This window comes from Lepisosteus platostomus, chromosome 6 (assembly GCF_059453375.1).
Source record: "Lepisosteus platostomus isolate fLepPlt1 chromosome 6, fLepPlt1.hap1, whole genome shotgun sequence".
Lineage (NCBI taxonomy): Eukaryota > Metazoa > Chordata > Actinopteri > Semionotiformes > Lepisosteidae > Lepisosteus > Lepisosteus platostomus.
The window spans coordinates 17681991-17707962 of record NC_142616.1 but is presented as its reverse complement, the minus strand read 5'-3'; the positions used below and the strand labels follow the sequence as shown (position 1 = coordinate 17707962).

The following is a 25972-nucleotide window of genomic DNA, read 5'->3' as shown; positions in this document are numbered from 1 at the left end:
TAGCAGCACCTGTGACCTAATTCTTGGTGATTCAGACTGAAATTTGATTTAATTCAGTAAACTGGGAAATACTTTGAATACGGCCCTTATTTTCTGGGATCTTGGTTAGAAAGGCTAGCGACAGGTAGTAACAGCAACAGGCCTGGAGCAGGAGGTGTTCTCTAAGCTTCTAGAACATTCTCAGAACCTCAGAACTACTCAGACTGACTCAGGTTCAATTCAGAATTTGTGTTTTCTTAGGCGTTACTCATCATATCTCTCCCATTGCATCGTATCTTCCTGAAGACATTACTCAATAACTGTAATGTAGTGAAATGTATGTGTTTTTTGTCCTTTTTAATAAAATTGTCAGTCATGTTCTTTCGTTATCTGGCCTATTTATGTTCACTTGCGTGGTGTATTAGGTTTGCCTAATAGGAGAGCTTTTTCACAGTATACCCATTCATTATCCACAGAAAATTCAGCTCCCCTGAGAATTTAGAAAGAACTGGGCGCAGTTCTGTTACAGATAAGACCACGCCGATTGAATCTTGCCTTTGAAGATCAAAAGAGCAATACTGTATGCTCTTACAATGAAGAGCGTTACAAGGAAAATAGCAACACGCTATATTCTTTGAGGAAATCGATACAAGCTTCGTTTTTTAAAAACAGTGCTGGAAAGCATCTTCATCCCATGAAGAATGGCCCTAAATCAAGCATTCTGTTTACTTTGGGAACGGACTCTCTTTCTTAAGATCATTTAGATTTTGCATTCCTCTGGATTTGCTGGTAGGTCCTGACAAACAGTTTCAATGTGAGACTGCCAGAGACTCTGCTGCCAGAGGAACACACTCACAGGCTAACCTCTGCCCCCTCCTTCACTTCTGATGACGGCTGTTGTCACCAGGTGGGAACTCTACACCCTGAGTGTTGATTTTCCGCAGGTACAGAGACCCGCTGGCCGAGAACCAACTTCCACATGTCAAGAGGCGTTTTTTTCCCTTTGCTAGGGTGCAGCTGTGACGAGGACTCCAGCCGGAATCTCGCTTCAGGGCCCTGAGATTCTGTAGGATACAGGGTGAGGAGGGAGCCGTCCTGGTGGGCAGTGTTACGGGAAGACCCGCTTCTCTTCCCATGAATCCAAAGGACCTGTATCATGGAAACATGGCTGGGGTCACTCTCAGTGACAATGAAAAGGACAATGAGTGGCACTTTCTCTGGGAGATTTATGAGATTACGGAAACTAGAGATTATGTGAAACATCTTACATTTTCAGGCTCATCATTAAACTAATTTTGGAAATGTTTTAATTTAGAATGAAAAATAAACAACCGCTCGGTAGGATCCAAAATAGAGACTGAACTGTGTCTACAAGTGGCTGGATGCCAGGTTTGTGAAATGACTGTCAGTGGCTCCGCCAACTTCCAAAGCATTTACTGGAACTTGGGGTTTCATTATTTCAGAGCTGAGCCAATTGTTAGGGAAGTGATGCAGTAAAGATCACTGAGGTTGAGCTTCTGTGGTATGTTTATCGCAGACAACAGCTTAAGGGAAGTCTAAGGGCAACATTCAAAATGCTTGCTAAATTGCTGTATACCCAAGAGGAAAACACATATTTCAATTAAAACAAATTGTGAAACTTTGACATTATCTTTCAGTCTTTCTTTTTTGGTCATGAAAAAATTACGATTTGTGAAGACATTTTTGGGAAGCATCCTACGGACGAGGCGTTAGAATTACCGACTGTGTGGTCATTAAAGATTCCGTGTCTGTCTTCAAGAGTGGAGATGCTGTCCTGTGTGGTTGGGTGGCTGCCTCTTCCTTATCAGGAGCTGCACTGCTGAGCCTTCCAGTCAGAGCTAAAAGCATTTCCCTCCCAGATGAAGCTCAGATCCGGCAGGTCTGCAGGTCCACCGTGCTGCTTTTCTCCAGTTCCAACTCTTGCCTTTCCATTTTATTTCCTCTTATTGTTCCATCTTTCTTAATTTTCATTCCAGAACTCTAAAGAAGCTATCAAAGCCCCTGTAAGAAGGAAACGTGCTTTCAGCCAAAGAAAACAGCAAACATTTTAGGGCCTATAACACAAGATCCTAAAACTGCAGCTTTTGCTCTGTAAGCAATCACTGCAGTATTTTGCGGTGCCCTTTTTTAATCTTCCCTAACTAGCCTATTTTCTCTGCTGCTGTTGTTTAAATACTGCTTCACCATCTGTTCTCGTCAGTGAAGCACTCCTTGTATAGAACGCGGCTCAGTGTGAGGGTCGCCCTGAATGTCACAGAGATTATCAGAGGAAACCAGACAATAGTAGCGCCAAACAGCCCCTGCTCCATTGAGAGTGACAATTAAGACACAGCAGAGACCTATCAGGCTCTGTTGGTTGACTGGATTTCCATTCTGGAGGTGATCTGTATGTGCCTTTATTACCAGCTACAGGGCTTTTCTCCCAACATGTGCAGCCATCCAAACGCGGAGAATTGCAGGAGTCTGCTGTGTCAGATGTTGATCTCACGGGTTCTATAGGAGATCAAATGAGAGAACGCCCTTGCAGTTGGTATCTTTTTCCGGTTAAATTCAATCTTTCAGCTACAGATAATTAAAGGTTTTGAAAACCGTAGTACAGAAGAGTATCAGAGGAGTACAGTATGCGCCTTAAACATTGACAGGTTACAGATTCAGTGCCATTTAGTAGTGAATTACAAATTCACGGCAGGATCTCGTCCAGCCATTCCTCGAATCAAAGCTTCAATAACATGGCTACTGTAGGTAGCTTGTGCTAGACTTCCACAACCCTTTGAATAAAATTCTTGTTCTCAGTTTTAAATTTGAGAAATTTTAAAAAGACTTAACATAAAAAATAAATGGTAACCTTTTAAAGGCTTTTATTCTGAGCTTCTATGTTATTAATATATAATTTTAGCTATTTCAATTTACATCGGACGGGGTTAATTGAAAGCTGAGTAATACAGTAAATATCCATTAAAAAATCTCTGTATAATTGCACTGGATATGAATGTTGGGTTTTGTATAATTCGAGTTGGACAATGCTTTTTGCATTCTATAACTCTTTTGCTCACTGTTATGGGGCTTAAAACCTTTCAAAAGGACAAACCTGACCATCATGGCTGGACTATAAACTACGTTAAAAATTAGAGTTTTAATGTATTCATGTGTAACATCTTCTTTTTGTAAATGCAGCCCATTCTGATACAGTACATTGTATTTTCTGAAAGTGCTCAGAAAGCTGGGCACATCTGGATTGTATTGTTAAAGCTTTGCACTGTGTGGTGAACTCTTGTAAGTGTTCTGGTCAGATAGGGATGGCTGTGTTTGTTGTGTTTTCAGAATGCTGTTATTAATTAAACTTGTTGAGTTGAGGCATTTGTAATTAGGGCTGTTTTTAGCACATGCAGTGCCAGAAAGATCTTTAGAACTGGGTTCCTGGGTTGAAACCCATATGATTTAAATTGAACCCAAAGTAAAGCCAATCTGAGGCTGTATTCTGTTAAAATGTGACAGGCAGGCCATTCAGCTTGGGCTTAGGGCTCCTGACTGAATTTATATGTTTAATGATGAAAGGTAACTCCCCTATTTCATCCTGTAAAAATGTTTATGCATTGAACTAATTTTTGGGAATGTGTCAGAGGAGTTTTCCTAGGATTTTAAGTTATCCCTGGAGCACTTAGTGTGGTTGTGTGTAACAAAGAGACGCTCTTCCCTTTGGAATGGAAGGCAGTGGATTATCAGAGCCTGTCTGAAGGCACACACGCGTGACGCACAGGGCTCTTTGTTTGTATCGGCCCGGCTGTTTGAAGAGCACAGACACACAGCGGCTTTTGAAGAAGGAAGGAAGACGGAGCCAGTAATGACAGGTACTGTACATGAGCACCATATTGAGCAATGCTGCAGAAAGATCCTATTGTGTGCTCAGGGAACCAAATGTTTTTACTTTTTCAGTTCCTACCCCACACTAACCACAAATCAGTAATAAAGGCAGGTTATATATGTTTTGAGACTCAGAAATGGTGCCAAGAAAGTTTTTTTTAATCTTCATACTCAATCTATGAGAATAAGTCCAAAAGAAATGCTTAGGGAACTAGAAGCTTTTCTTTTCCTGTAAATATACACTATTGCACTTGACTAACTACAACACTCTCATCCTTTGACCAATCACATGAAAGGGTTAAAAATTGAATTTAAGTGAACTGGTGAACATGAGTAAAATTAATGTAATAACAAAAGTTCAGAAAACACTCAGATTAATATGAGGAGAAATAAATGACAGATCTGATTGATTTGATCTCATTGACAGCAACTAAGTATGTAAACAAAAAGGTAATTGCAGTGCATATTAATAGAAGAGGCATGACAATAACATGATGTATTTGGTATATACGGTACACAGAGTAATCTGCTAGTTGGCCATATGTCAGCGCCTGCTTTAAGGCATACAAGAATGAAATATTGTTTTTCTCATTTATCACAGAGAAATCCATAAACTCAAACCACACTTCTGCCGTGCAGAGTTAAATTCAATCACAGTGTACTGTTCTGCAGCCAGCCCGATGTGAAATATGAAATGCTAGAAGTAGCAATGTGCCTCCCATGCCAGTCTGAAGGAGGTCACACAGGGAACTATCCAGGGTGAGGAAATCCTTATTGCGTTTGTGTGTGTGTGTGTGTGGGGGGGGGGCTTTCATTCTCCTTCTGTATGAATGGCCTGGCCTGTTTTAAGGGGAATAAAGGGATTGTGATGGGTTTCAGGATCTCCTCTTGTGAAGGTCAAGACTCGAGCCCGTCCTGGTATAATGCAGTCTCATCCCACTTAAGGAGCTGCAGGCAAAGACGAAAGGGACCGCTGGACACTTCGCGGTGGCTCTGAGTGATTTCTTCACAGACGAGAGGCTTCCTCCCAGCACCGCTAGCACCGCTGTGTGTCCGTATCTCACTGCCGGAAAGAAGATGTCCTTGGATTCTCAACCCTTCCTTTTTAGGGGTTTCTCTTGGATCCACGTACTGTACCTTAGGTACTACCTTGTCTCCTTCCTGATAAGTTCTCCAACCTAAACCTTCTGTTAGTATCTTAACAGTAAATCCTGATGCTGAATCTGTATGAGTCAATCAAATACATCTTCTTCCTTCTTCAGTGTATGAAACGCTGTTGTCTTTTCTGAAGAGAATGATGCCCCTCAGAGCTTTTAGCATTGAAAGACACAGATATTAGGACACCAGTCTGGCTGGTGCTGGCCTTCATACGTTTAGTGCTGAATGTTTTCTCTTAAATAAACCTGAACGGCCATGACTAACCGCACTCCGAGTCTGTGACATGCAACGGCCATGGATGTTAAGAAAGAAGACTTCCAGAAAGTGGGATTTCACTCTGCTTTTGTTTTTCACTGAGGGAAATCTATTTGCAATTTTGTAAAACTGTCTGAACTAAGAAACAATTTTTAATATTCAGATACAAAAAAAAAGATAAGTGGATTGTTTTGTTGAAACAAGTTAAATTTGAGGTTTTTTCTATTTCCAGAACCCCCTTGAAAACCCTCTCTCCCCCCCCCCAGGGGACCGTCACACAGTCTGAACAGCACAGCCCAAGGCTTTATATCTGCCTCACAATAAACCATAGCACTAGAATCATGTCTAATTTCTTTCATTTGTGACTCATTATCCCAGATTCCTGAAGAATGAGCTGTTCGCTGACATTTAGCTGCCATATAGCCATAATTTTTCTTTCAAGTTATTTCCTTTGCTGGGTACTTTGTGCTTTTCCTTGGAAACAATGTACTGTACAGTTCATTTTGAAGGAGTTGGGGTGGTGTGCAATGATTAAAATTATATTCTTTGTACATAGAATGTGCCTTGTTTATTTTCTTCAAAACCATTCTTTTATTATGCCACTATATCAATATGATCTGAGTCTAACTCATAGAACTATTTATAAAAGTAAAGATTTTAGTAGGTATTTTTACTGAAAGGCTACAACCTTTATTAGTATATTCTATAGACTTTGAAGGTGACACTTTGAGTGTCTGGATTTATTATTTTTGTCTTTTATTAAATCAAGCTAAAATAGCAAACCAGTTAAAAAAAAGACGTATCCTTGTGACACCATGGTACTGTGACACAGATTAACATTTTGAATGTAAAACATTTATCTCTAATCTGATGTCTTTAGCAGTGAGACCGTGTCCCTGAAAAGTTCACTTTCATACTCAATTCTACAGTGCTATGGTGGACAGAGGCCTCGTCTGTCTCTAAAGGCCATTAGTCCTTATAGCACTAGTGCCATATCTGTGACTCACACCTTCAGAAGGAGTCTGAAAAATCTTAAGGATTCTTGGCTTTGTGATGTAGTAGAATTACAATGAAGCTTATAATACATCTCAGAATGCGAACATGAGCACCAAGCTTTCCATCCACACAACATGCATCATGGAACAGCTTGGCTCAAATTATACATTTGTTTAATAGAAGTCAGGGTTCAAAAAATATTTTTTCAATTCACGTTGAGAATTTACACAGTATTTATACATTGCATTTTCTTTTTGTCTCTCTCCTTGTCTTCCACTGAGCTGCCGGCAAGTTTATATATAATAAATCTGAAGAACGAATTGGTACAATAATTCAGCAAAGCTTGATTTAAAGAACATATTTATAAGAAAATAAAAGGAAATACTTATTTTAGTAGCATCTTTTTCATTTTTTCAACAGAGTGTTACAGGAAATAGAAATGGCAAAATATTTTTATTGTAGAAAATTGCAATATCATATGTGGATATATTTTTTCTTTTGACGGTAATTGAGGTGGTTGAAGTGGTCAATAAAATAAAACTGCTGTCATTGCAACTAAAACACAGAAATTGCTAGTGTCTCCGTCTTTGTCTGTATAATTTATACCACATTTTGTACTGCATCTGCCTGTAAACAAACACATTGGTCAGGCCCTTCTTATCAGCAGAGAGCCACCACAGGCCCGACCAGACTACAGATAGCAGACACAGCCCTAGCGTGCAGAGGGCATCCCCACAGAGATCTGGTGCTGAAGACAGGCCATTGAGGCAGGAGAATGAGTTAACCAATAACAGCACAGACCCCTCTATCGGGTGGGCTATTTGCAAAGATTTCCTCTATTGCTGCCTTCTAAACTCTGATGAGATCAGTGGGAATGGCTCGCTTGGAGGTATAAGCTTTGTGATAAGTCTTTTATTTCTTGTGACGGGCATTTTCCTCCTGGCTTTGTTCATTCTAAAGCCCGAATAAGCAGGATAAGATCTAAAAAATGTTGAAAGCCTTCATGAATTCAACGCCAAAGCCATTCTTATCTTTTTATAGTATTGATCTGCAGATTCAGCATTACAATGCTCATTTTATGTACTTTATGATGAGCATAAACAGAAACAAAAACTGTCAAATACATTTATTTGTATTTGTGTATATATTCTTCCGGACAGCGAGAGATTTCATGTGTATATTTCCTGCTTATGTATTCTTCCAGTGATCTGTTGTATTTATTTAACCAGCAGGGGACACAGTATCAGGACAAGCTCTATTTATTTCTGCAGAGGTCTTGACAGTAGAAAATAAACAGGAGCTCTTACGAAGCACAACAGTTTGTTACTTTACATAAAAAGTGCAATCCTTGAATCCTTGCAAGAGTTAATATCGTGAGCTTTAGAATTTGCACACACAAAAATATAACAAAAAAAGTTCAAACATATTTCAATTCAAATTGCACTGAATATCTGCAAAGTCTTTATGGCTTGAAATCTTAAATGTATGCTGCAAGGTTAATACAAACCGTTGGAGGGATTTAGAATGTCCAGATGAAATTTACATGGACAGCATGTCTGAAATTTAATGTTATTCATATTTTGACAAAGAAAGGACATTTCACTGTAGTGTGATAGAAAATTAGAAATAATACTACAGTGGAGTTTTTTTACTACACGTACAGTAGCAATAAACACCCAGCGGAATCATACAACCGCTTCCTCTATCCCCTCTCGCAGTAGAGCAATTTTATTCTGGCTTTTGATTCTAGTTGTTTTTGCCATTCTTTGATGACAAGCTGTTGTTTTAACACAGCTTTTCCTATGAGGCAGCAGGAAGGTTATTTTCCTTTACCTTTGGGAAACCTGAGTGTGTTTTTACTGAGAACTGATCTCACAAGCACCCGAAATGTTGTTGCTCACTTAATCGTTAAACTCAGAAAAAAGTGCAGCAGAAACATCTAACAATTTATTCTATGTTTTTACACTCTTTCTACAGAAAATCACTTAATACTGATGCTACACAGATACCCAGCTTCATGTCCACACATGACTGGGCATTACTAACAATCTGTGCTGGAAATGTGGATAGAGGAAACCATGAATTTACCATTAAGAAGGGTTTTAGTGAAATCTTACACCAGCCATCCCACTCTGCCCTTTCCCCTTCCTTGGGATACAAGGGATCTCGCTCTCACTCGATTTGTTTTCGAGGTGTGATTCCGAGTGTGTCTGCGGAATTTCAATCTGAAGGTGAAGTTCCCTTCTGTCCACGCACACGCACGAATAAACTGGATAACCAAATCAGAAAACAAAAAAAATGCATTTATGAAAGAATGAAATTTGGCTTGGCAGCTTTCGTAGTTAAGTAACATGCAATTATACTTTGAAAGACTATCATGTATTCACAATACAACAAAAGGATTTACAGCACATCTCCTAAACACACTGGATATGCACGTCAGAAATCAATAATTAACACCAGTGTTGTACATGATAATATAATTGGACAGGAAATGTCCTGACATGCAGGGACAAAAGTACTGGACAATAAACAGGGACTGCGAGTCTTAAAGTTGTCATGACTGGGCTCCAGGAATTTTTCCAGAGCTTTCTTACTAACAAAAAACTGGTCTTTACATCTAATTGATTTCACTACTGCCAAGGAAGTTTCTATTTGAACTCGGTAAGCTTAAGAACCTCAATGACTGGCTGGGCTTTTGAGATTCATTTTTCAATTATAAACTGCAAAATTATTCATGTCACTAAACTCACTTTTCCTGTCTGGAATATGTCAGCACGTAAACATGAAAACTCTTTTCCTTGTCCTGTTTTAAAGGCAGTCTTAAGCGGTGCTGAGTTTGGAAGACCTTTTATTAGTTTCCTCACATCTCAGTCTTTGTTCAAGGATATGTCTGGCAGAGCACCCTGTCCTGTTCTAGTAGGCAACAGCCAATCCATGGAAACAGAGTGCACATCTGTGTCCTGTTATACACCAAAATAATTCCTGCTCATTAAGCCCTCTGCCAGATTAAACTGCAGGGCTGAGTGGAAAGTTCCATTCCAAGGTAAACCTAATTGTTTGGGGACTGAAGAAAGCATAAAAAATAATCATTTTGTGTGCGATTTCTGTTTCGTCACACCTGCTACAGCAGCAAATAAGCTGCTCCTATTGAGAAGGTTTGAGTTAGCTGGTATGTTCTAAGTGGCAACAGCATAATTGGGTTTTACTATGTGTTCTGCTTGTCTGCCTATTCCCCAGCTGCAGTCGTTTTCTAGAAAAAAGTCCTTGTTAGCAGTGATCTTGCGATGTTGCTTTGCATCGCCCAAGCTTGTTTCTTGTACGGACAAATTACACCAACTTGAAAAAGACATTCCAGAACAATTCTAAGTGCTTCATGTGCCAAGAACAATATACACTACATGGTCTTTGAACTAATGACAATAACAAAGCAAAGTCTAATGAGCGAAAGGCTGGGAAATGAAAGCAAAATCAAATGAAAATTCTTGCACAATTTCGATCAGAAAATCTGACAAAGTATTTTTACTCTACTGTTCTGATTAATAAGTATATGTTATACTAAGCTCAGAAGGCAACACAAGGAACTCAGCAAATTGACTTTCTTATTTTTTATTACTTATTTATATTTTAATAATCATAATAAAATTGCATTTATAAAATTCACAAGGTACATGATCTTTAATCAGGGGACATAGTTTACTGAGAATCGTTATATGCAAAAAAATATACAGAAAAAGAAGTGTAAGTCAATAGCATCATTCCTGGTCACTTTGGAAAATAATGGCACAGCAAATCGTGTCAAATCACACCTACAGGAGGGGACTGGTAATAGTGAGGTCTTGCATTGAGGCAGTTGAAAAAAGAGAAAGTTGCAGGGAGACATTTACCCTTGATTTTAAGCCAAACATTTTAATAGAGGAAGTATGTCTTGCCAAAGGTGATAAATCATTGCTGAGGCACTCCCCCTTTTCTCTTTAAAAAGTGGGAGTCGCTTGCTCTCGGTGAATTTAACACTCTGCAGCAGGGCTCAGGCCACAGTCGTGCTGGAATCTTGCTGTGCAGAAGCCACCCACCATGGATCTGAAAGCTGTTGCAGTGACCACTCTCCTGATGGTGACTCTCTGCCTGCAGGAGTCCAATGGTGAGTTAGCTGGGTGCTGCTTTTGCTTGCTTTAGCACAGAAATTGATTGACTGTTTCTGAACAGACTCGAGGATATCTAGAACATCTTACAGAGAGAGGAAGGGATAATTGGTTTCAGCATGGAACATGTTTTGCATCACAAGTTAAATTGATTTGCAATGTGTTAAATATAAAATAACAAATCAGCTGCTTCATACTGTATGCTGTTTTCTTAACAATAGCTGTATATTATTATTTTGTATTTGTTGTATTTGTGTGCATTCAAACTTAGTCATAAATAAGATTATACTTAGTTATAACGTTGTTAAGTAAAAAAAGCTTTTGTGCTGCCTGCTATAGAATTATCTCTAGTTTTTCTGTAATGAAATCACTATCACTAATGTCTAACACCATCCTGCAGTTCACACTAAATGTCATAGGTTGCATTCCTGTAGTGATAAAATTGGAGAAAACTGTCCAGTGCAGTGTCTATTTTACTAGCATAACTTGTTTTTTTAGAGGTACAAGACTACATACATTTATACAACATTGAAGGGCAAGGTTAAAACACTTTAAATATGCATGCTTCTAAAGAATTTGCTAGAGTACCACTGCAAAGAATGCATTACTTATTCGTTTACATAAAAGGTGTTGAACAAGAACCAACAAATAGGTGTTAAAATGATGATGAAATACTATTGAGTCTTTACTTTGGTCAACCTTTGTATGGGCTTAATTACCCTGTCATTTACATAATAAAATCACGGAATAATGTGAGAAACTAATTTGCATCTCTCAGTAAATCTCTCCGTCTGGCGTAATGGAGCCCTTTTTAATCGAAGGGCAATTAACACCATTCTGTTTCTGAAAGGGGAAAATTCCAATTACAGTTTCAAAATGGATGTATAAACATCCAAAGAATGTCATTCAGGGGGTCCTGCCTCATTATTTCTAGATACAATTGCCACAATTCCGGTGCCAAGTCTAAATATAACGGAAAACAGTGTTTCTCGCTTGAAAGATGCATGCAAGTATTTGATATTCCAGTATGTTAAAGGAATTTAGGTTTCATATCCTAACTGCAGAGATTGACGAGAGAATTAGACTGTGTAATTAGAAAACTGAGTTTTTCCATCTTGAGAGATTAATATCCTTTTTAATACTAGATTGCAATCAAGAGATTAAACAATTTGCTTTGTTAGTTGAAATTTTATAATATGAATGTGTCTCTTTCTATTGTTAGTAAAAATATAATTGCTCACTATGTAGTTTGTGTCTCTCGTGCACTAGAAATGTGTACTTAGTTCTTGTTTTGATGGATCATGATCTAAAATAGAATTTCATATTTATTGCCTTATTCATTGTGCAGCTGTAGTCATTATTAGGTAAAGCTCTTGGGCTGGAATCATTGTTAAACAAGTTCATAGGCAAAATCTGTACAGTATACAGTATAATATAATATATATATATATTAAAGTTATATTTTATTTGCATTTGCATGTATTTTCTTTATCAGACCACCTATTAGTTGCTTGCTATGAATAATAGCTTGTACGCAGAGAATACAGGAGTTTCCAATTATTAGAAAGATGAGAAATGCAATATTATCTAGATGAAATGATATTCAGTTTAAATTATTGCTTGCAGAGCTTTTAGATTTCATGCATTGTGAATTTGAAAGATCCTTTGGATTTGGATGGCTTATATAATTGATAAATAGCTAAAATGTTGATAACAGGCTTTTATAGCTCCCTTAATAAAGTGCGGGAAATCGGAAATCTGCGGTGAGACACACCTAAATCAGTTGTATGTCACGTTGCTCTCCTACTAGCTTAGAAGAAACGTGAAACAAAGCAGCCATGATGTTGTTCTAGTTTTGGGAAACTGATGTACTCTTGTATTTTAAAAAAAAAAAACATAACGCATATAATTTTACACAAGTATCATTTTCAGACAGGTGGTCTTGTATGTGAGATATTCACATGAATTTGTCACCCGAACGCGCAAGCGACGCGACAGTTCTCACGATCTCGTCCCGTTTGCCTTCGCAGCTAAACCCTTCAGTCTGGGAGAGAGGTGCTGGTGCCGAGGTACAGAGAGCTTCGTACCCAAGAGCAGCGTCAAGCAGCTGAAGTTCCTGAACACTCCCAACTGCCCCTTCCAAGTCGTGTGAGTTTATAGACTGAAGCAAACCGGCCGCTAACCCTTGACGACTTTGTTGTCTCCTGGAAAGGACTGCGCGTTATTTTTCCCCCGACACATGGCTGTTTTGCGTTGCCCGTGACTTTTCAAGCCTGAGAACGGCTCAGGTGTGAGCCGACGTGGTTAAGTACATCACTGAGAATTTGTAGAGAGAGAGAGATGTGTCTGCCAGGGCTTGGTACTTAGTCAGGTGCCCCCCACAGCACATTCTCGTTCATTCAGGCTGCACTGCATTAAAGAAAAGCTCACTTTGGAAAGGAAACATACTGTAAGAGTCAGAGAGAGCCCAACTGCAAGCGTGGCAAAAGGTCACTCCTTAAAAAAGCATGGCAAGAGTAAACTTCCTTACTGCTGACACAGGAGTCACAGTAAATGCAGAAAAGACAACCAAGCAGCAGGACCCTGGGCAGGGTCTCCTGATATCTTTAACCCTGTCGATGAGAGAAACTTGTAACTCTATCTCTGTGTTTGCTGTTGGTCTTAACTTGCTGTGAAGCAATTACTACCCGCTGTCCTTACTCAGGACCTCTGCTACCTTCCAGCTTAATTAGAAAGATGTGCTGCCAAAGACACACACCAATTACAACAGCTAGCAGAAAAAAAAAGACTGAAATCTTTTCTGAGGTGATTTCCTTTTAATTTTTCACTGTTAGTTGTTGGTACGAGGAGTTGATGCTGGTGTTGGGAATTCTGACAAGCGGAGCTCTGTGTTCCACTCAGAAGAGCATGTTTATTTAATGGGTTTGTAAAGGTGCTCTCACTCCCAGCTGCTAAGTGAAACGTGACCTTTTGGCATGGGGTTGTGAAACCCATATTCTGAATGCAACTCCTGTGCTCAAACCTCCCAAATTACAAAGGCGTTAAGAGGCGGCTGATTGCTTAACATCCCCAGGCAAAATATATTTGATAACTCTTGTTCAAGAGTGCGCTTCTGTCAGGGTAACATTAAAGGGGACTTTTAGCTCATCAAATGGAAAACAAATGGGCGCTTGGGGACAGTTCAGGGCAGTGGCTAATTTTGGCACCAGGGTCCTCTATAAATTCTTTCATCTACAGCATTGCTTTAATGCTTCCCATAATTCTTTTAATAATCATTTTGCGATTAAAAAAGAACTCCAGGAAACAGATGTTAACAGTGGAACTGGCAGTGTTAATCCCAGCACTTTTCTGCATACAATATTTCAGGTTGCTGCACAATTAAGTTTCCCCCTGGGAAAAAAAGGAATGTTTTTTTAATGGTCAATACCCATCGCAATACCGAATACCTAAAGAATCTGGCATCCTTTTAGTAAAGCTTTGCAGTGAATTTACTGCTAAACTGGTTCCAGATATAAGATTTTCAAAATATACAATTGCAGCAATATGTGTTATGATTAGATAAGAGATATAAAGTGAAAAAAATGTCCTTGCAATATGTTGCACAGTTCTGACCTTGCCCATAGTTCTAAACATTTAGAACCTGTTCTTCAATATACTGCAACAGCAGTGATTTAATCAGACTAACAGGGAACCTCAACACTGACAATATGTATGTGGATTGAATTATGCGTTTGCAGACCTAAAAACTGCTCTACTCCTGGTTGTGTTTTCAAGGATAACAGCTTTGTAACCAAATTTGAAAAGGAAATCAGTAAAACCTGCCTCATCAAATCTCATGCCTCTCTCATTGTAAAAACTGCGAACCCAAGATGAGATGTACAGTATGGTCACTGAGACCCAAGAGACAGTGAATACCCGAAGGAGTGCCATACCGCCTTCTTTACTGAAGGCAAGGAAGGCATTTGCTGGTGTTTCATGCGGTTTTTGTTGATGTCTGAATGAGCAACTTGCTGTACTCTTGCGGCATTCATTAATGCTTCTCTTCAATAGAACCACAGAACTTGAGTTTCTACCCCGAAGGAACCAGCACATTCAGCTCAGTACAAGAACAGAGAAAAGAAAAAAAACCCTCTCTAACCAGAGACCTGCTTCGAAATTTGTGTACTGGGTTTTGACTCGGTTTGTGGAACTTTGTAAATGATAATTTATTATACATGGAATTGAAGCATGAATCTGTTTTAAAATTGTTCGCAGGTGTATAGCAGCTACAGGTGACTTCATTTTACATTCTATGGATCCTGAAGCATTTGATAGAGATCTCTCAGCTCCAGTGAAATTATTGCCATGCCGGGCTGGAATGTGACAGTTAATCTGAATCAACATGTTTACCCCAGTTCATCACAGACGGCAGAATGAGGCAGAAAGGAGGGAATTGAGACAGTCTTTCATCCATCTAAGAATTAATCCAATAAAGGGGATTTAGGATGCCTGGATTTTAGTATGCAGTCCCTGACTTTGGTTTTAACTCGGAGCGGAAAAAGTAGAACGCACTCTTAGAATTTTAATTGAATGTTTTTTTCTCATCTGTCTTTTCTTTTTTTGACAGTGTCACGCTGAAAAACAGCAAAGAAGTGTGCATTAGCCCTCAGACTAAGTGGCTGCAGCAGTACTTAAAGAATGCTCTTAACAAGTAAGGAGAAACACTTCTTGGCAAGTAAGAAAACACATAGGTAAATGTGAGAAACATGAAATGAAATACTTGCCTGTTTTCACGTGCACATAAAGATCTTGTTTATTTTATACTTCAAAGTAAATATTTTTAAAGCTTTACTTAAGGGTGAGACAAAACAACAATTGGTTTAGTACTTGAAATAGTCTCCAAATGTTATCATGGTCCAGATGAGGTATAACTAAAGAATTTAGCATAAAAACCCATGTGTCCATTCAATATTTTTTCATAGAAATATAAAAACTAAAGACTTGCATGACTTTCAGTAAAGTATATGTAAAGAGAACGTCTGTCAAAAACACATACTTGGAAGAAAACCACTCAGATAGCACCCAAGGTTCAGAATTGAATCTTGGTCCCAGAACTGGTAGACAGCAATAGTAACCACTGTGCTACCATGCTGCCCATAATATATGTTATAACCTCTTTAAAAAATATTTCTTAGATTATTTATTTTTTTAAAAATAAGATCCCAAAATGTTCCAGCTGGTCAAAGTGGTTCAAATATGAATTTTTAACTAAAATCATAAAACATATTTTATCATGATTGCATTTTGTCACATAAAAACAGGCAGTTGAAATTCGTTGCTGGTATTTCTGGTTTCCTGTTTCTCATGAAAGGACTTGTGTGTGTGGTTATTGTCTGTGGCCTCTTGTCTTTAAAGTACTTTTCTGAGGTGAATTTTCAAACTTTTGGTTTTCCATTGTTTTAGCCTGACATTTACCACACCATATCTTTTGAATGTTCCATGTTCTAAATGTTAGCTGTGTGTGCTTTTGAGCAATGTGTTCTTTTACAACAACACTGGTGAGGGATATTTGAGTTCCCTGTGTTTAGTGCCCCTATTATCAGACAATTTTGCAATTCTTCTCAGTAGGATGTCTTCTCTCTATGCTACGTTTGCTCCTCATCACTGTCAAATCTGCATAGTGCTGTTTTGTTAAATGTGTGACATTTAACCAGATGTGCCATTTTGCAGCTGTTTGCTATTCCTTATCTTGAAGACACTATTAATTAGCATCAGCTTAATTACTGTATATATTTGCAGTGCTCAGTTCAGTTGCTGTTAAATGTTTTTTATTGTCTTTATTTTTTGTGGACAATGCAATTAGTTAGGGCAATGAATTAGAAGATATTGGATTTGTTTTGTAAAAGGGACTATCTATCCCAGAGATTTTAAATATACAAAAGATCATTATACAAAGAGTATGCAATTGTGACTTTTACGTTTAAGAAAGATTATTCTGATCATGTCTCATTACCCTCTTAATACTCCAGACCCAAATGGTCCAAGAACAGTACAGTAGGTGCAAAAGTGTAACAGCAGTGTTTTCGAATGAGCTTTGTAGTTAAAAAAATCTAATTGATAGTACAAATGCAGATATTTATCTGGAGGACAAACTGCAAGAAGTGTTTCAGATCCAAGGTGTTTGCACACTGGAAACATTTAACTGTCAAAAGAGTGACCCTGTCATCCAGAGTCACTCTTGTCTGTCTGACAACACTGCAGCCATAAAAGGTAAAAGGAAAATAAAACATATACTGTATATGAAATACATATATATAGTGTATTAGTCTTAGACATCAAGCAGTAGTTACAATACAGTATGTGTATGATAGAATTAGCAGTTCACTCAAGGCCATTAGTATTATTTGCCATTGTCACAGATTTGCCTTAATTAATCCCTTTTACTCTGGAAAAGAAGGAATCAAACTTTTTGTTGAGCATCTTAAAGTACATCAAGTGTTGTTGTCATGAATCAATCAATTTACCAATCAGGACTAATGGACTCATTGTTGGGTGGTCTTCACCATTAGTCATGTGCTCCCCTGTGAAGGTAAAAAATTGAGAAAAAGTTAAAAAAAATAGAGAATCTATCTGGACTAACTGCTATCTGAAAGCAAAATAGGTACAGTCTGGGTAGAAGATCTCAATTTCTGCAAGACGAAGGGGAAACCACTGTGTGAAATGGGTAGAAAAATGTAAAATGTCTAAGGCTTTTGCACAGCAGTGGATATACTGTATCATTACAGCCTACTGCCATCAAAAGGCTTCTGCACAAAATAACCTTTCTGCTCTTTGCTGTTGTTTTCTGTGTTTCAGAATTAAAAAGGAGGGAAGATCAGGCAATTAAGGACCTGTGCAGGTTAACAGCCGCTGTCCTGCCCTGCCATGCAGATATGTAATGTGTGCTCTGCTCTGGGCTGCTTCCTGTAACAACACTCAACAACCAGACATGCTTCCCCAGCACTGAACCTGCCAGCGGTTCACTGCCACCCCTAGTGACACTTTTCTTACAAGTGCAATTAGAAATATATGTGTATATGTATAAATATCTATTTTTTTAACCAAGAGGTTTTTGGAGATGTAGCCCTTTCATTCCTCCACACTCTGTCACAAGGAGCTGTAGTTGAGTTTCTGGGCACAGTGCACTCTGTCACCTGCGACAAGCCAGCTGAGCCGAAAAGAATCACCTTCAACGTTTCTGAGACCACCCCCTATTCTGAAAGAGATCAAAATTACCGTTGAGCTTTGCACAAACACAGCGCAAGAGAAACTTCAGCACCTTGGCAGCGAAAGACCCTAAGTCATAAGTATATTATTGGGGATTTTAAAATGTTTTTACAGGAGCCTCCTGATTGCAGAATGAGCCCTTTCGAAATTGACCTGAGGCTGGCCGAAAGACTCTGGTCTAAAACGAGCTATAGACAAAGCTGGCCACGATTTAACTGCCTGCTGTGCGAGAGAAACCCCCCTCTAACCCAAGACCCCTCGCTGACACGACAAGCTGATTTAGTATTCTTATTGAATGCCATAAAACATTAATAACGAGGGAAAGAAGCTGCTAAATAGGAAACAGCAGTGCGTTGTGTGTTGGATGCAGTAAGTGCCTATGCTGTCACACAGTGGGAAGAGGCTGTGCTGTGTCATATGCCACTCAGTGCCAGTGCTGGAGGCTGGATAATAGAAAACAAACACAGAAAAAATCCTGCTTATGCAGAAGATGCTGCAAGAGATATTTCTGCGGCACGAAAATATGAACCAATGCTTTGGCCTTTGTTTGTGCTGGGACCAAAATTTTGAACAGAATTCTGATCTTATTTCATCTAGAGAGGTTGTTTTTGGTTTTTGTTTTAAATGAAACGAATGTTTAAAAGGAGAGAATCACAGAAAGGGCCACACAGTTTTTGCTCGCCAATTAGGATGGCGGAATGAGTGAGGGAGGGCAATGAGGAGTTAAAAAGAAGCAGCGTGAGGTGGCCAGTGGCCAAAACTGACAAGTGTGCCGCTTGCCAAGGTCTGTCTCACAGCTGCAGACAACTAGAAAAGAAAAGAAACGCCAAGGACCTGAGGAACCATTGTCAAGATGGACTAAAATGTCCTTATAACAGTCAGTATGACATTGTGTCCCGGTACATCGCTCCTTGTGACTTTATATCAACCCTTTTTATGTAAAAAGCTGCCTTCTGGTTACAAAGCCATTGTAGTGTTTCCTCTCAGATCCAGGACCAGTGTTGTCTAGTTGAACTCGGCAGTTGTTTTCTCCAGTTCAATGCACTTTAGAGAAGTATATACTTTACCTTCAGACCAGGCAGTTCATTTTGTAATGTAAATGAACTCTTATACTTAAACAAACAGCAACATTATCTGACTACAAATTATATTTTATATTTCTTTCTTATTTGCCATTTGCACCAGCAAGTATTTCAAAACAATAACATTTTGTTTCTATCCTACTTAGTTAACATTTTGACACACCTCTTTTTTAAGATTGTTTTTGCAAAATAAGGAACAGTAGATTATTTTTGTAATTGTCACATTTTTATACATAGTAATTCTTATGACAGTACAATATGAAGGTAATTCCCAGAATGTACTAGACTGCAGTGTTTTCTATTGTTTTTGTTGCGCAGTTTAAAATTGTGTTTGTCTTTTTATTGAGGAATCTGGAAAACGTCCAGTTTCAAAATGTTTTAAATGATATCAAGCATGATGTGAAATACACTCACAAAAATTAACATGATTGTAAAACATAATATGTGAAACAGTTGAGATGTTTAGTCTTTCAGATGTTAGTCGTAGTCATATAGTGAACAAAATGTGCCCAAAGATTGCTTTTGATCAAAAGTTTGATTGGTCAGATTTTCAAAATTTCTAGCCATGTATCTAGATGCAATTTAACCTACTGTAGGTTGTTAAGTACAGTCGGAAAAAAAAATCACAGAATTTGACCGATCACCCCCAGACAGGTGCAGGATAGTCCTACACTTCGAAAACCATACCTACTGTACCTTATAAGGGAATCATAAATATATCTTATTCCGTATTTCCTGGACATTTATAATTCATTCAGCTGCCAGGTCTCTTTGTATCAATAGATCAGCATTTCATGAGTTTCTTTCCCTAGCCGCGGAACAAGCGACCTGCAGGATGATCTTGAGGTCAGGAAGTGAGACTTGGGATTTGAAGCCCAGGGCTCAGACGGCTGTGATAGGTCACTGCTTTCGCACCCGGTCTCCATTAATGTTCGGTGTTAGTTTCCACTGAGTGAGTGGCAGGGTCCCTGCTCCGCTTAATCAATCAATGCCCTGATTATGTGAGCAGCAGCCTGCGGGCAAACAGATCAAGGAGAAACACACAAGGATCTCACAGCAGAATTTAGTGGGGATTTGACGGCTGGACGGGAAAGAGACTCTGTGTGGCTTCACACAGAGCCGTAGACAAAAATTCAATCCTACCAAAACTGATTTTCCTAAAAGGATTAAAAAGGTGCTATTTCTGTTTTTATCTGAGAACGTCCGCTGATTTAAGGTGCTGATAACAGTGGTATCTTTGTATCCCCCAAATGAACAGGTCTAATGATAACTGAAAAATATCTGGAAAGAAGAAATAGATTTGGGTAAATTCAGTTGTTGCTGGTAATCTGGTAATTACAAAAGAATTTAGTACCATGTTCACCCAGTATTTGGTTGTATCGATGTAGCTGCTAACTCAAACAGAGACAGAGCAGATGACCATGCAGGGTCACTTAAACTGTAAGTTAAAAACACAATCAAAAGCTTTTGATTCTGTGTCTTGGAAGCATTACATGAAACAACAGAAAGTAAAACTCTTGAGTCTGTCATTATGTAGTTTTATTGCCATGATAATTCACTCATGTTTCCTACAGCCTGGCCAAACACACTGTGGACAAAATACATTTTGGGAGGTGAAAGTTGAATTCTGAGACAGGGCCCTCTTTAAACTTAAGTACAAATTGAGTATTATTGCAGGAATTAAATAATTACTGTACTGATATTTTAAAATGTAAAACTGTGATTGTTTCACTGTATACCAATTGTTCAATGCCAATGCTTTTTGCTTGTCTTTCTCCCACACAATGTGAAGAAAAATATACTCTTTAAAGGCAGCTTACTTCATAAATATATGTCTATGTCATTCTACCTAGCTTTTTAATTAGTTTCACTGTTTGTATGCAGTCAAGCATAATACATTTGTTATCTCAATTCACTTGATATTTTTTAAATAAAACTTTTTTTAAAAAAAACATTGCTTTCACTGTCATTTATCTATGCAATAAATAGAAACATGAAGAGCTGTGTATTTAAATTATGTTGTTTTTAAAAAGAATTAACTTGATTTCAAACAATGGTGCTTTGTATACAGTGTAAGGACTGCACTACAGGTTGAGGCTACTAACGTGTCTGTTTTTCTATATCTCTTTTCTAAAGAAAAGACACACACTGATATTGCAACACACTGAACGCCTACATGATCTAAAGTAAAACATTTGCAGAAAACTCTATTTTCCTGCAGATGAAGACACCCCTATATTCCTGCAGACAAGTTTCTACCCCTCGCTAAGCTTTCCTTGAGAAAATGCTGTTTGAGTTTTGAAAGAAACTAAGACACAGAAAGGAAATCGCATCATGTCACTAAGGTAAATATAGCCACTGTTATGTGAAAGTGCTCAAAGACCTGAGCTTTTCGGTCTTTGTGGGATGAAGAGCTGGTTATTCATCCAAAGTTACTGTGTTACACAGGCTGAAACTCGCCAATATTTCAGCACCAAGCCAGAAACTATTCTGTAGTTCAGCTTTCTGCATTGGGAAACTGAAACACCACTTTCTGTATCATATTCTTGGTAGTGCAGTCAATGCAGTACTAAAAGGCCTTCATGTTTTATGAGCTTGTAGCTAGCTAAAACAGAGCAAATACTACTTAACTCACTTTTTGTCACCAAGGAGCTAAACAGTATAAATGTCAATATATTGAAAAATTAAAAGTAAAACACCTTTCTGTTTTCATAATGTATTTTCCTAAGTCTTGTCACTAGTCATTTGTTTTTATTCCAAGACATGCAGCAATTGAAACATATAAGAAGCTTGGCCCATCAGAAATCGAGGCACCTACTGGACTTGAAACTTAACATTTTGACACTTTGTGTGTTGATATATTCACTACAACAGGTTCATTAGACATTCATTGCATAGGGGGCTTCATATACATGCATACAGCTGTCACTATGAATAACCGGGAAATTCACAGCTCCAACAAATAGACTATTAATATTACACCTCTGGGAAGCAGAAACTGATTTTGACAAGTAGAATGATATTCTAAAATGATAGGCGATGTGTTTTCAATTATAGACACACATTTAGAATTCAAATATATTGTTTGGGTGGGGCGGGGGATTGTGGATGGAGGGCTTGAATTTCAGCTGAGCCAAATAAGAAGCATAGGCTCACTTTGCACTTAAAAATCAAGATTATCAATCCACTTGTATGTAAGTGCCCGGCGTCACATTCAGGAACTTCCATGGTGAAATAAGTAAATTTGGTCAAATGCATTAAGAGTTTCAGTCTGTCTAACTAATATTGGAGAATCTCTTGCTTATATGGTTTAATTTCAAATGGCTGGGATAATCCTCTGTGATTCAAACACTTACACCTCTCAGATAAACAGAGCTGCTCCTTTGATGTAATGGGAAGCACGCTTGCTGCAAACCACAGGCTTGTCGGTGTAATCCGACTTTCGTGTTGGAAGAAATTACTGTGTGCAAGTCCGTGGCTGGAAGAGATATAAACCTCTTAGCTTAATATGCGCCAGTATTTTTTTATATCCTCACTGTGGTCGGCCCAAAGAGAACAAAGGAAATGCTGCTTCTGTCATAAGGATTTATGCTTTTCGAGATGAGTGAAACAGCCAATTACCATCCAGCGCCTTGATAAAAAGTGATTTAGAGTGGTTGTGGAAGTGATAGCAGTAATAATAATAGATAACGTTAACTCATTCCAAAGTACTTGACATACTGTACACTGTAAAAGGTACTTTGTACTGTAAGTCTGGCCTTGCAGGTTCTTAACTCAAACAGTTTGCTTGTGTTTTCAGACCCGCTTCAGTTTTTGAATAGTAGAACAAGTTTAACAATTAGTATACCAGATACTTTAGCTTATACTTTACTGGGTTTCAGATCTCCTCTCTCTTAGGTCTGTCATTTGAACCACTTGGCTAAATTTAACAAAGGAGCCCATGCCCTCTGAGAACATTAACTACTGCTGCTACCGTACTAATGTCACTCCCACCAGTGTCTGCACATCACTGATAAACAATAACACCTGTATAGAAAGCTAAAATTCCAAAGTGAACTGTGACACAATCCTACTCACTGTGTTTCTTAGAAATGGCATACAAGAAACCAATTATTTGTGAGCACAAGAGCTGAGTGCTGAAAACAATGAAAAAACAGTCAGTTGGTTCAACAAGTTGAATTGATTGAGGATTCAGTTAGTATGAAACCAGAAGAAACAGGTTACACCCCAGAAACCAGGACTGGGGAACACTGTCTCTTTCCCTGTACTAACCAAGCCCAACTTTACTTAGCTTCGGTGATGTGATGCAACGCAGTGGTAATTTGACCCAAAATCTGACCCAAATGTGACATATCAGCACACAAAATGACATTTTTCTACAAAACTGCAATAAAAGTAACGACTCTTAATTTCTTTGTCTCCTGAACTGGAAGGTCTGAATGTGTTTTGCCATGGGTTGTCTTTTTTCTGGATGATTGTTTTAAACCTGCCCCTGCCCCACACCTGATTGGCTGTTCCCTGCTGTTTCCTGTGATGGACGTTGCTCACTATTGGCTGAGCTCTAGCTCTCCTGCTGGTCTGCAGCCCAGTGGCACTGCCCTACTCTGTGCACAGCTCCTGTATGCTCACACACACTTGCTGACTGACAGCACCTTCTGTGGCTCTGTATTAAACATCAACACTGGCTGCCAAACACTGATATGTGAAGTGAAAGACTAAACAAATGGCAGGATCGGAAAACAAACAGTCTGACTGAGAAGTAATTAATTTATAGGTTGTTATTTTTGCATGAAGGAGAGTCACCTTGTGTATTTGTGCAATCATCTAAAAAATGAAAATATTCTGAACAGTAACATGAGACGTCAACAAAATTTAATGGTTTCATTATGATCATGGGAACAGTTCAAGGAATAAAATTCTTTCAGGGTTCACTTGTACGTAACATCTAAAGGATGTTTATTAAACAGAGTGTAATTGTAGTAACCCATTAGCAAACAAATACTGCTCGCAAGCAAAATATAGAGGCTGCTTAAAACAAAATGAACATGTTGAACGTTGACCTCAACATTGACATGTTGCATTAGGACATATTTTCAGTCTGAAATGAAATGAACGGTGACTTGTGGTGAACAGATTTGTCATCATACTATGAATAATCTCTCCATACTGGCAGTTGGATTGTAGAACATACTTCTGTGGTTAATAGGTCTTTGGTACGATCCAGAAATTATCTGGAGGAGGTGGAGGCCTGGGAATGGGAATTCCTACTGACTAATAAGGTGAGAAGTAGTCTGATTATCCAAATCAACTACACAAAGTCTGGCTTTCAGTACACACCTGCTCAGCTGTGAAATACTGTGACAGGACAGTTTATCTTCTTTCAGAAACTGTGACTGGAAGAAAAATATGTCTCTCTTCCAATCTTGATGTCTGTGCACTATGGATTCCTATTATTAATCGATTTGTGAATGGAAAGGACATTGTGAATATAACAAAGATTAAAAAGTAATGTCATTTGCAACCACAGCATATTACTTGTATTTGTATTTTTTAAATGTCCATATTTAAAATATTAGAAATATCCAACATAATAATTAGGTTGTGGAACCATCCCGTATATCTATTTAATTTCAATTCTGAGATCTTCCATTGTGTGATAAGAATGTAATCAGATAAACTCAAGATCAAGAATGGATGGTCATTATACTTAGGTTTGGTGCTGTGAATTAATAATAATAATTAATATTTGCTTACACTTATCTAGCGCTTTTCTGGACACTCCACTCTAAGCGCTTTACAGGTAATGGGGACTCCCCTCCACCACCACCAGTGTGCAGCCCCACCTGGATGATGCGATGGCAGCCATAGTGCGCCAGAACGCTCACCACACATCAGCTATCAGTGGGGAGGAGAGCAGAGTAATGTAGCCAGTTCATAGATGGGGATTATTAGGAGGCCATGATTGGTAAGGGCCAATGGGAAATTTGGCCAGGACACCGGGGTTACACCCCTACGTGAATTCACCCAATTAGTGAATTGCCATATGATAGGACAGCAGTGATTATGTATTTAAAGGATGAAGAGTCTTAACAGGATAAAACTTTCTTATACAGTACCTTATTAATAAAACAATATAAATTGGAGCCTTTCACAAAAAAAGTAAGCATTATTATTGTACATCAGAAGTAGCACTCTGCATTATCAACATTTTCCCTTAACATTTATGATTGATGATGTCCATGACAAATCAAATACAGCAAAGTGGTAAAGGGTGTGTTACTTCATAACTTTACAAGTGCATGGCGTACAGAGATAAGAGTATTAAACACAAGTCAAAATCAGCACACAGTGGGTGTGGGGTTGTGGGTGGTGAAGGTGGTGACAGCCCATACAGGGGAGAACAAACCATATTGGTTCACTCAGGGTTGTGATTGGCTCATCTCCACACTGCCCCCTGTCTATCTGGACACGCAGACAGACACGCAAGCACACACATCACTCTTCCACCTTCAGAAAGAGCGTCTTTGAAATCTGTTGATGAGCACGCAACTAAAATGCTGATCTCAGGACCAGGGCAGCAATAAAGAGGTAAAATGAACACATGAGCAAATACCAGCAGCTAACAGAAATAAATGAATGTGCCAAAGAACTCTAAGAACAACAGGGTACATTTAATGCCGTTATGAGTTATTTAGCTCGACAAATGCTTTTAGTTTTGTCATGTAAGAAACAGCACCTTCAACAGATCCAGAACAAATAAAAAAGTGCCATGGGTAAATTAAGAGACTCATCTTAAATAAATTCACTTTTTTTGAGCTGGTGGGAAGCTTGTAATATTTTTTATGGAGACTCGCAAAAAACACAATGAATGTTTGTTCAGTCACTGCATTGACACTGTGACTCTTCTTTGTAGGTTCAGCATTGAGGAAAAACACTGAAAGACTTGTCTTCCTCACAGCAGGATGACGGGCTCATTCCCTCAAATTTTGCTAAAGGAAAGGGTGAAGTCAGGTCTATCAACACGCTACTAACATGTAGATTCAGAAGGATAAACAGTCATTTGATTTATCAAAAAGTTTCCACCTGGAGGTATGTTAAGTTTTTGTGAGAAGTGATTATAAAGCTCAACACCCACCTGAGATTCTGTTTTGTAATAGCCTTCCATCCTGTTCAAATTTCACGAAAAAGAAACTCTCCCTATGAGAACACGGTGATCTGTTTTCCAGTCTCTGT

The 25972-nt window shown here is 38.6% G+C and overlaps 1 protein-coding gene across 2 annotated transcripts; it reads left to right on the top strand.

Moving 5' to 3' along the window:
* The first annotated feature begins 10255 nt into the window (after positions 1 to 10255).
* cxcl12a (chemokine (C-X-C motif) ligand 12a (stromal cell-derived factor 1)) lies at positions 10256 to 20319 on the top strand. Of its 2 annotated transcripts, none has more exons than XM_088634495.1 (4): positions 10256 to 10411; positions 12443 to 12560; positions 15019 to 15102; positions 17247 to 20319. In XM_088634495.1, the coding sequence occupies exons 1-4, from the start codon at positions 10345 to 10347 to the stop codon at positions 17275 to 17277; spliced, it is 300 nt and encodes a 99-aa protein (XP_088490621.1). In that variant the 5' UTR covers positions 10256 to 10344; the 3' UTR covers positions 17278 to 20319. The 2 variants fall into 2 exon arrangements, with proteins under 2 accessions (XP_088490621.1, XP_088490622.1); XM_088634496.1 differs by having other exon boundaries at positions 15019 to 15126.
* The last annotated feature ends 5653 nt before the right edge of the window (positions 20320 to 25972 follow it).

Excerpts from the sequence above, each read along its gene's own strand:
- cxcl12a (XM_088634495.1), top strand. The coding sequence starts at position 10,345 with ATGGATCTGAAAGCTGTTGCAGTGACCACTCTCCTGATGGTGACTCTC. Across the intron at positions 10,412-12,442 it reads CTGCCTGCAGGAGTCCAATG|CTAAACCCTTCAGTCTGGGA; the intron begins GTGAGTTAGCTG and ends TTGCCTTCGCAG. Across the intron at positions 12,561-15,018 it reads AACTGCCCCTTCCAAGTCGT|TGTCACGCTGAAAAACAGCA; the intron begins GTGAGTTTATAG and ends TTTTTTTGACAG.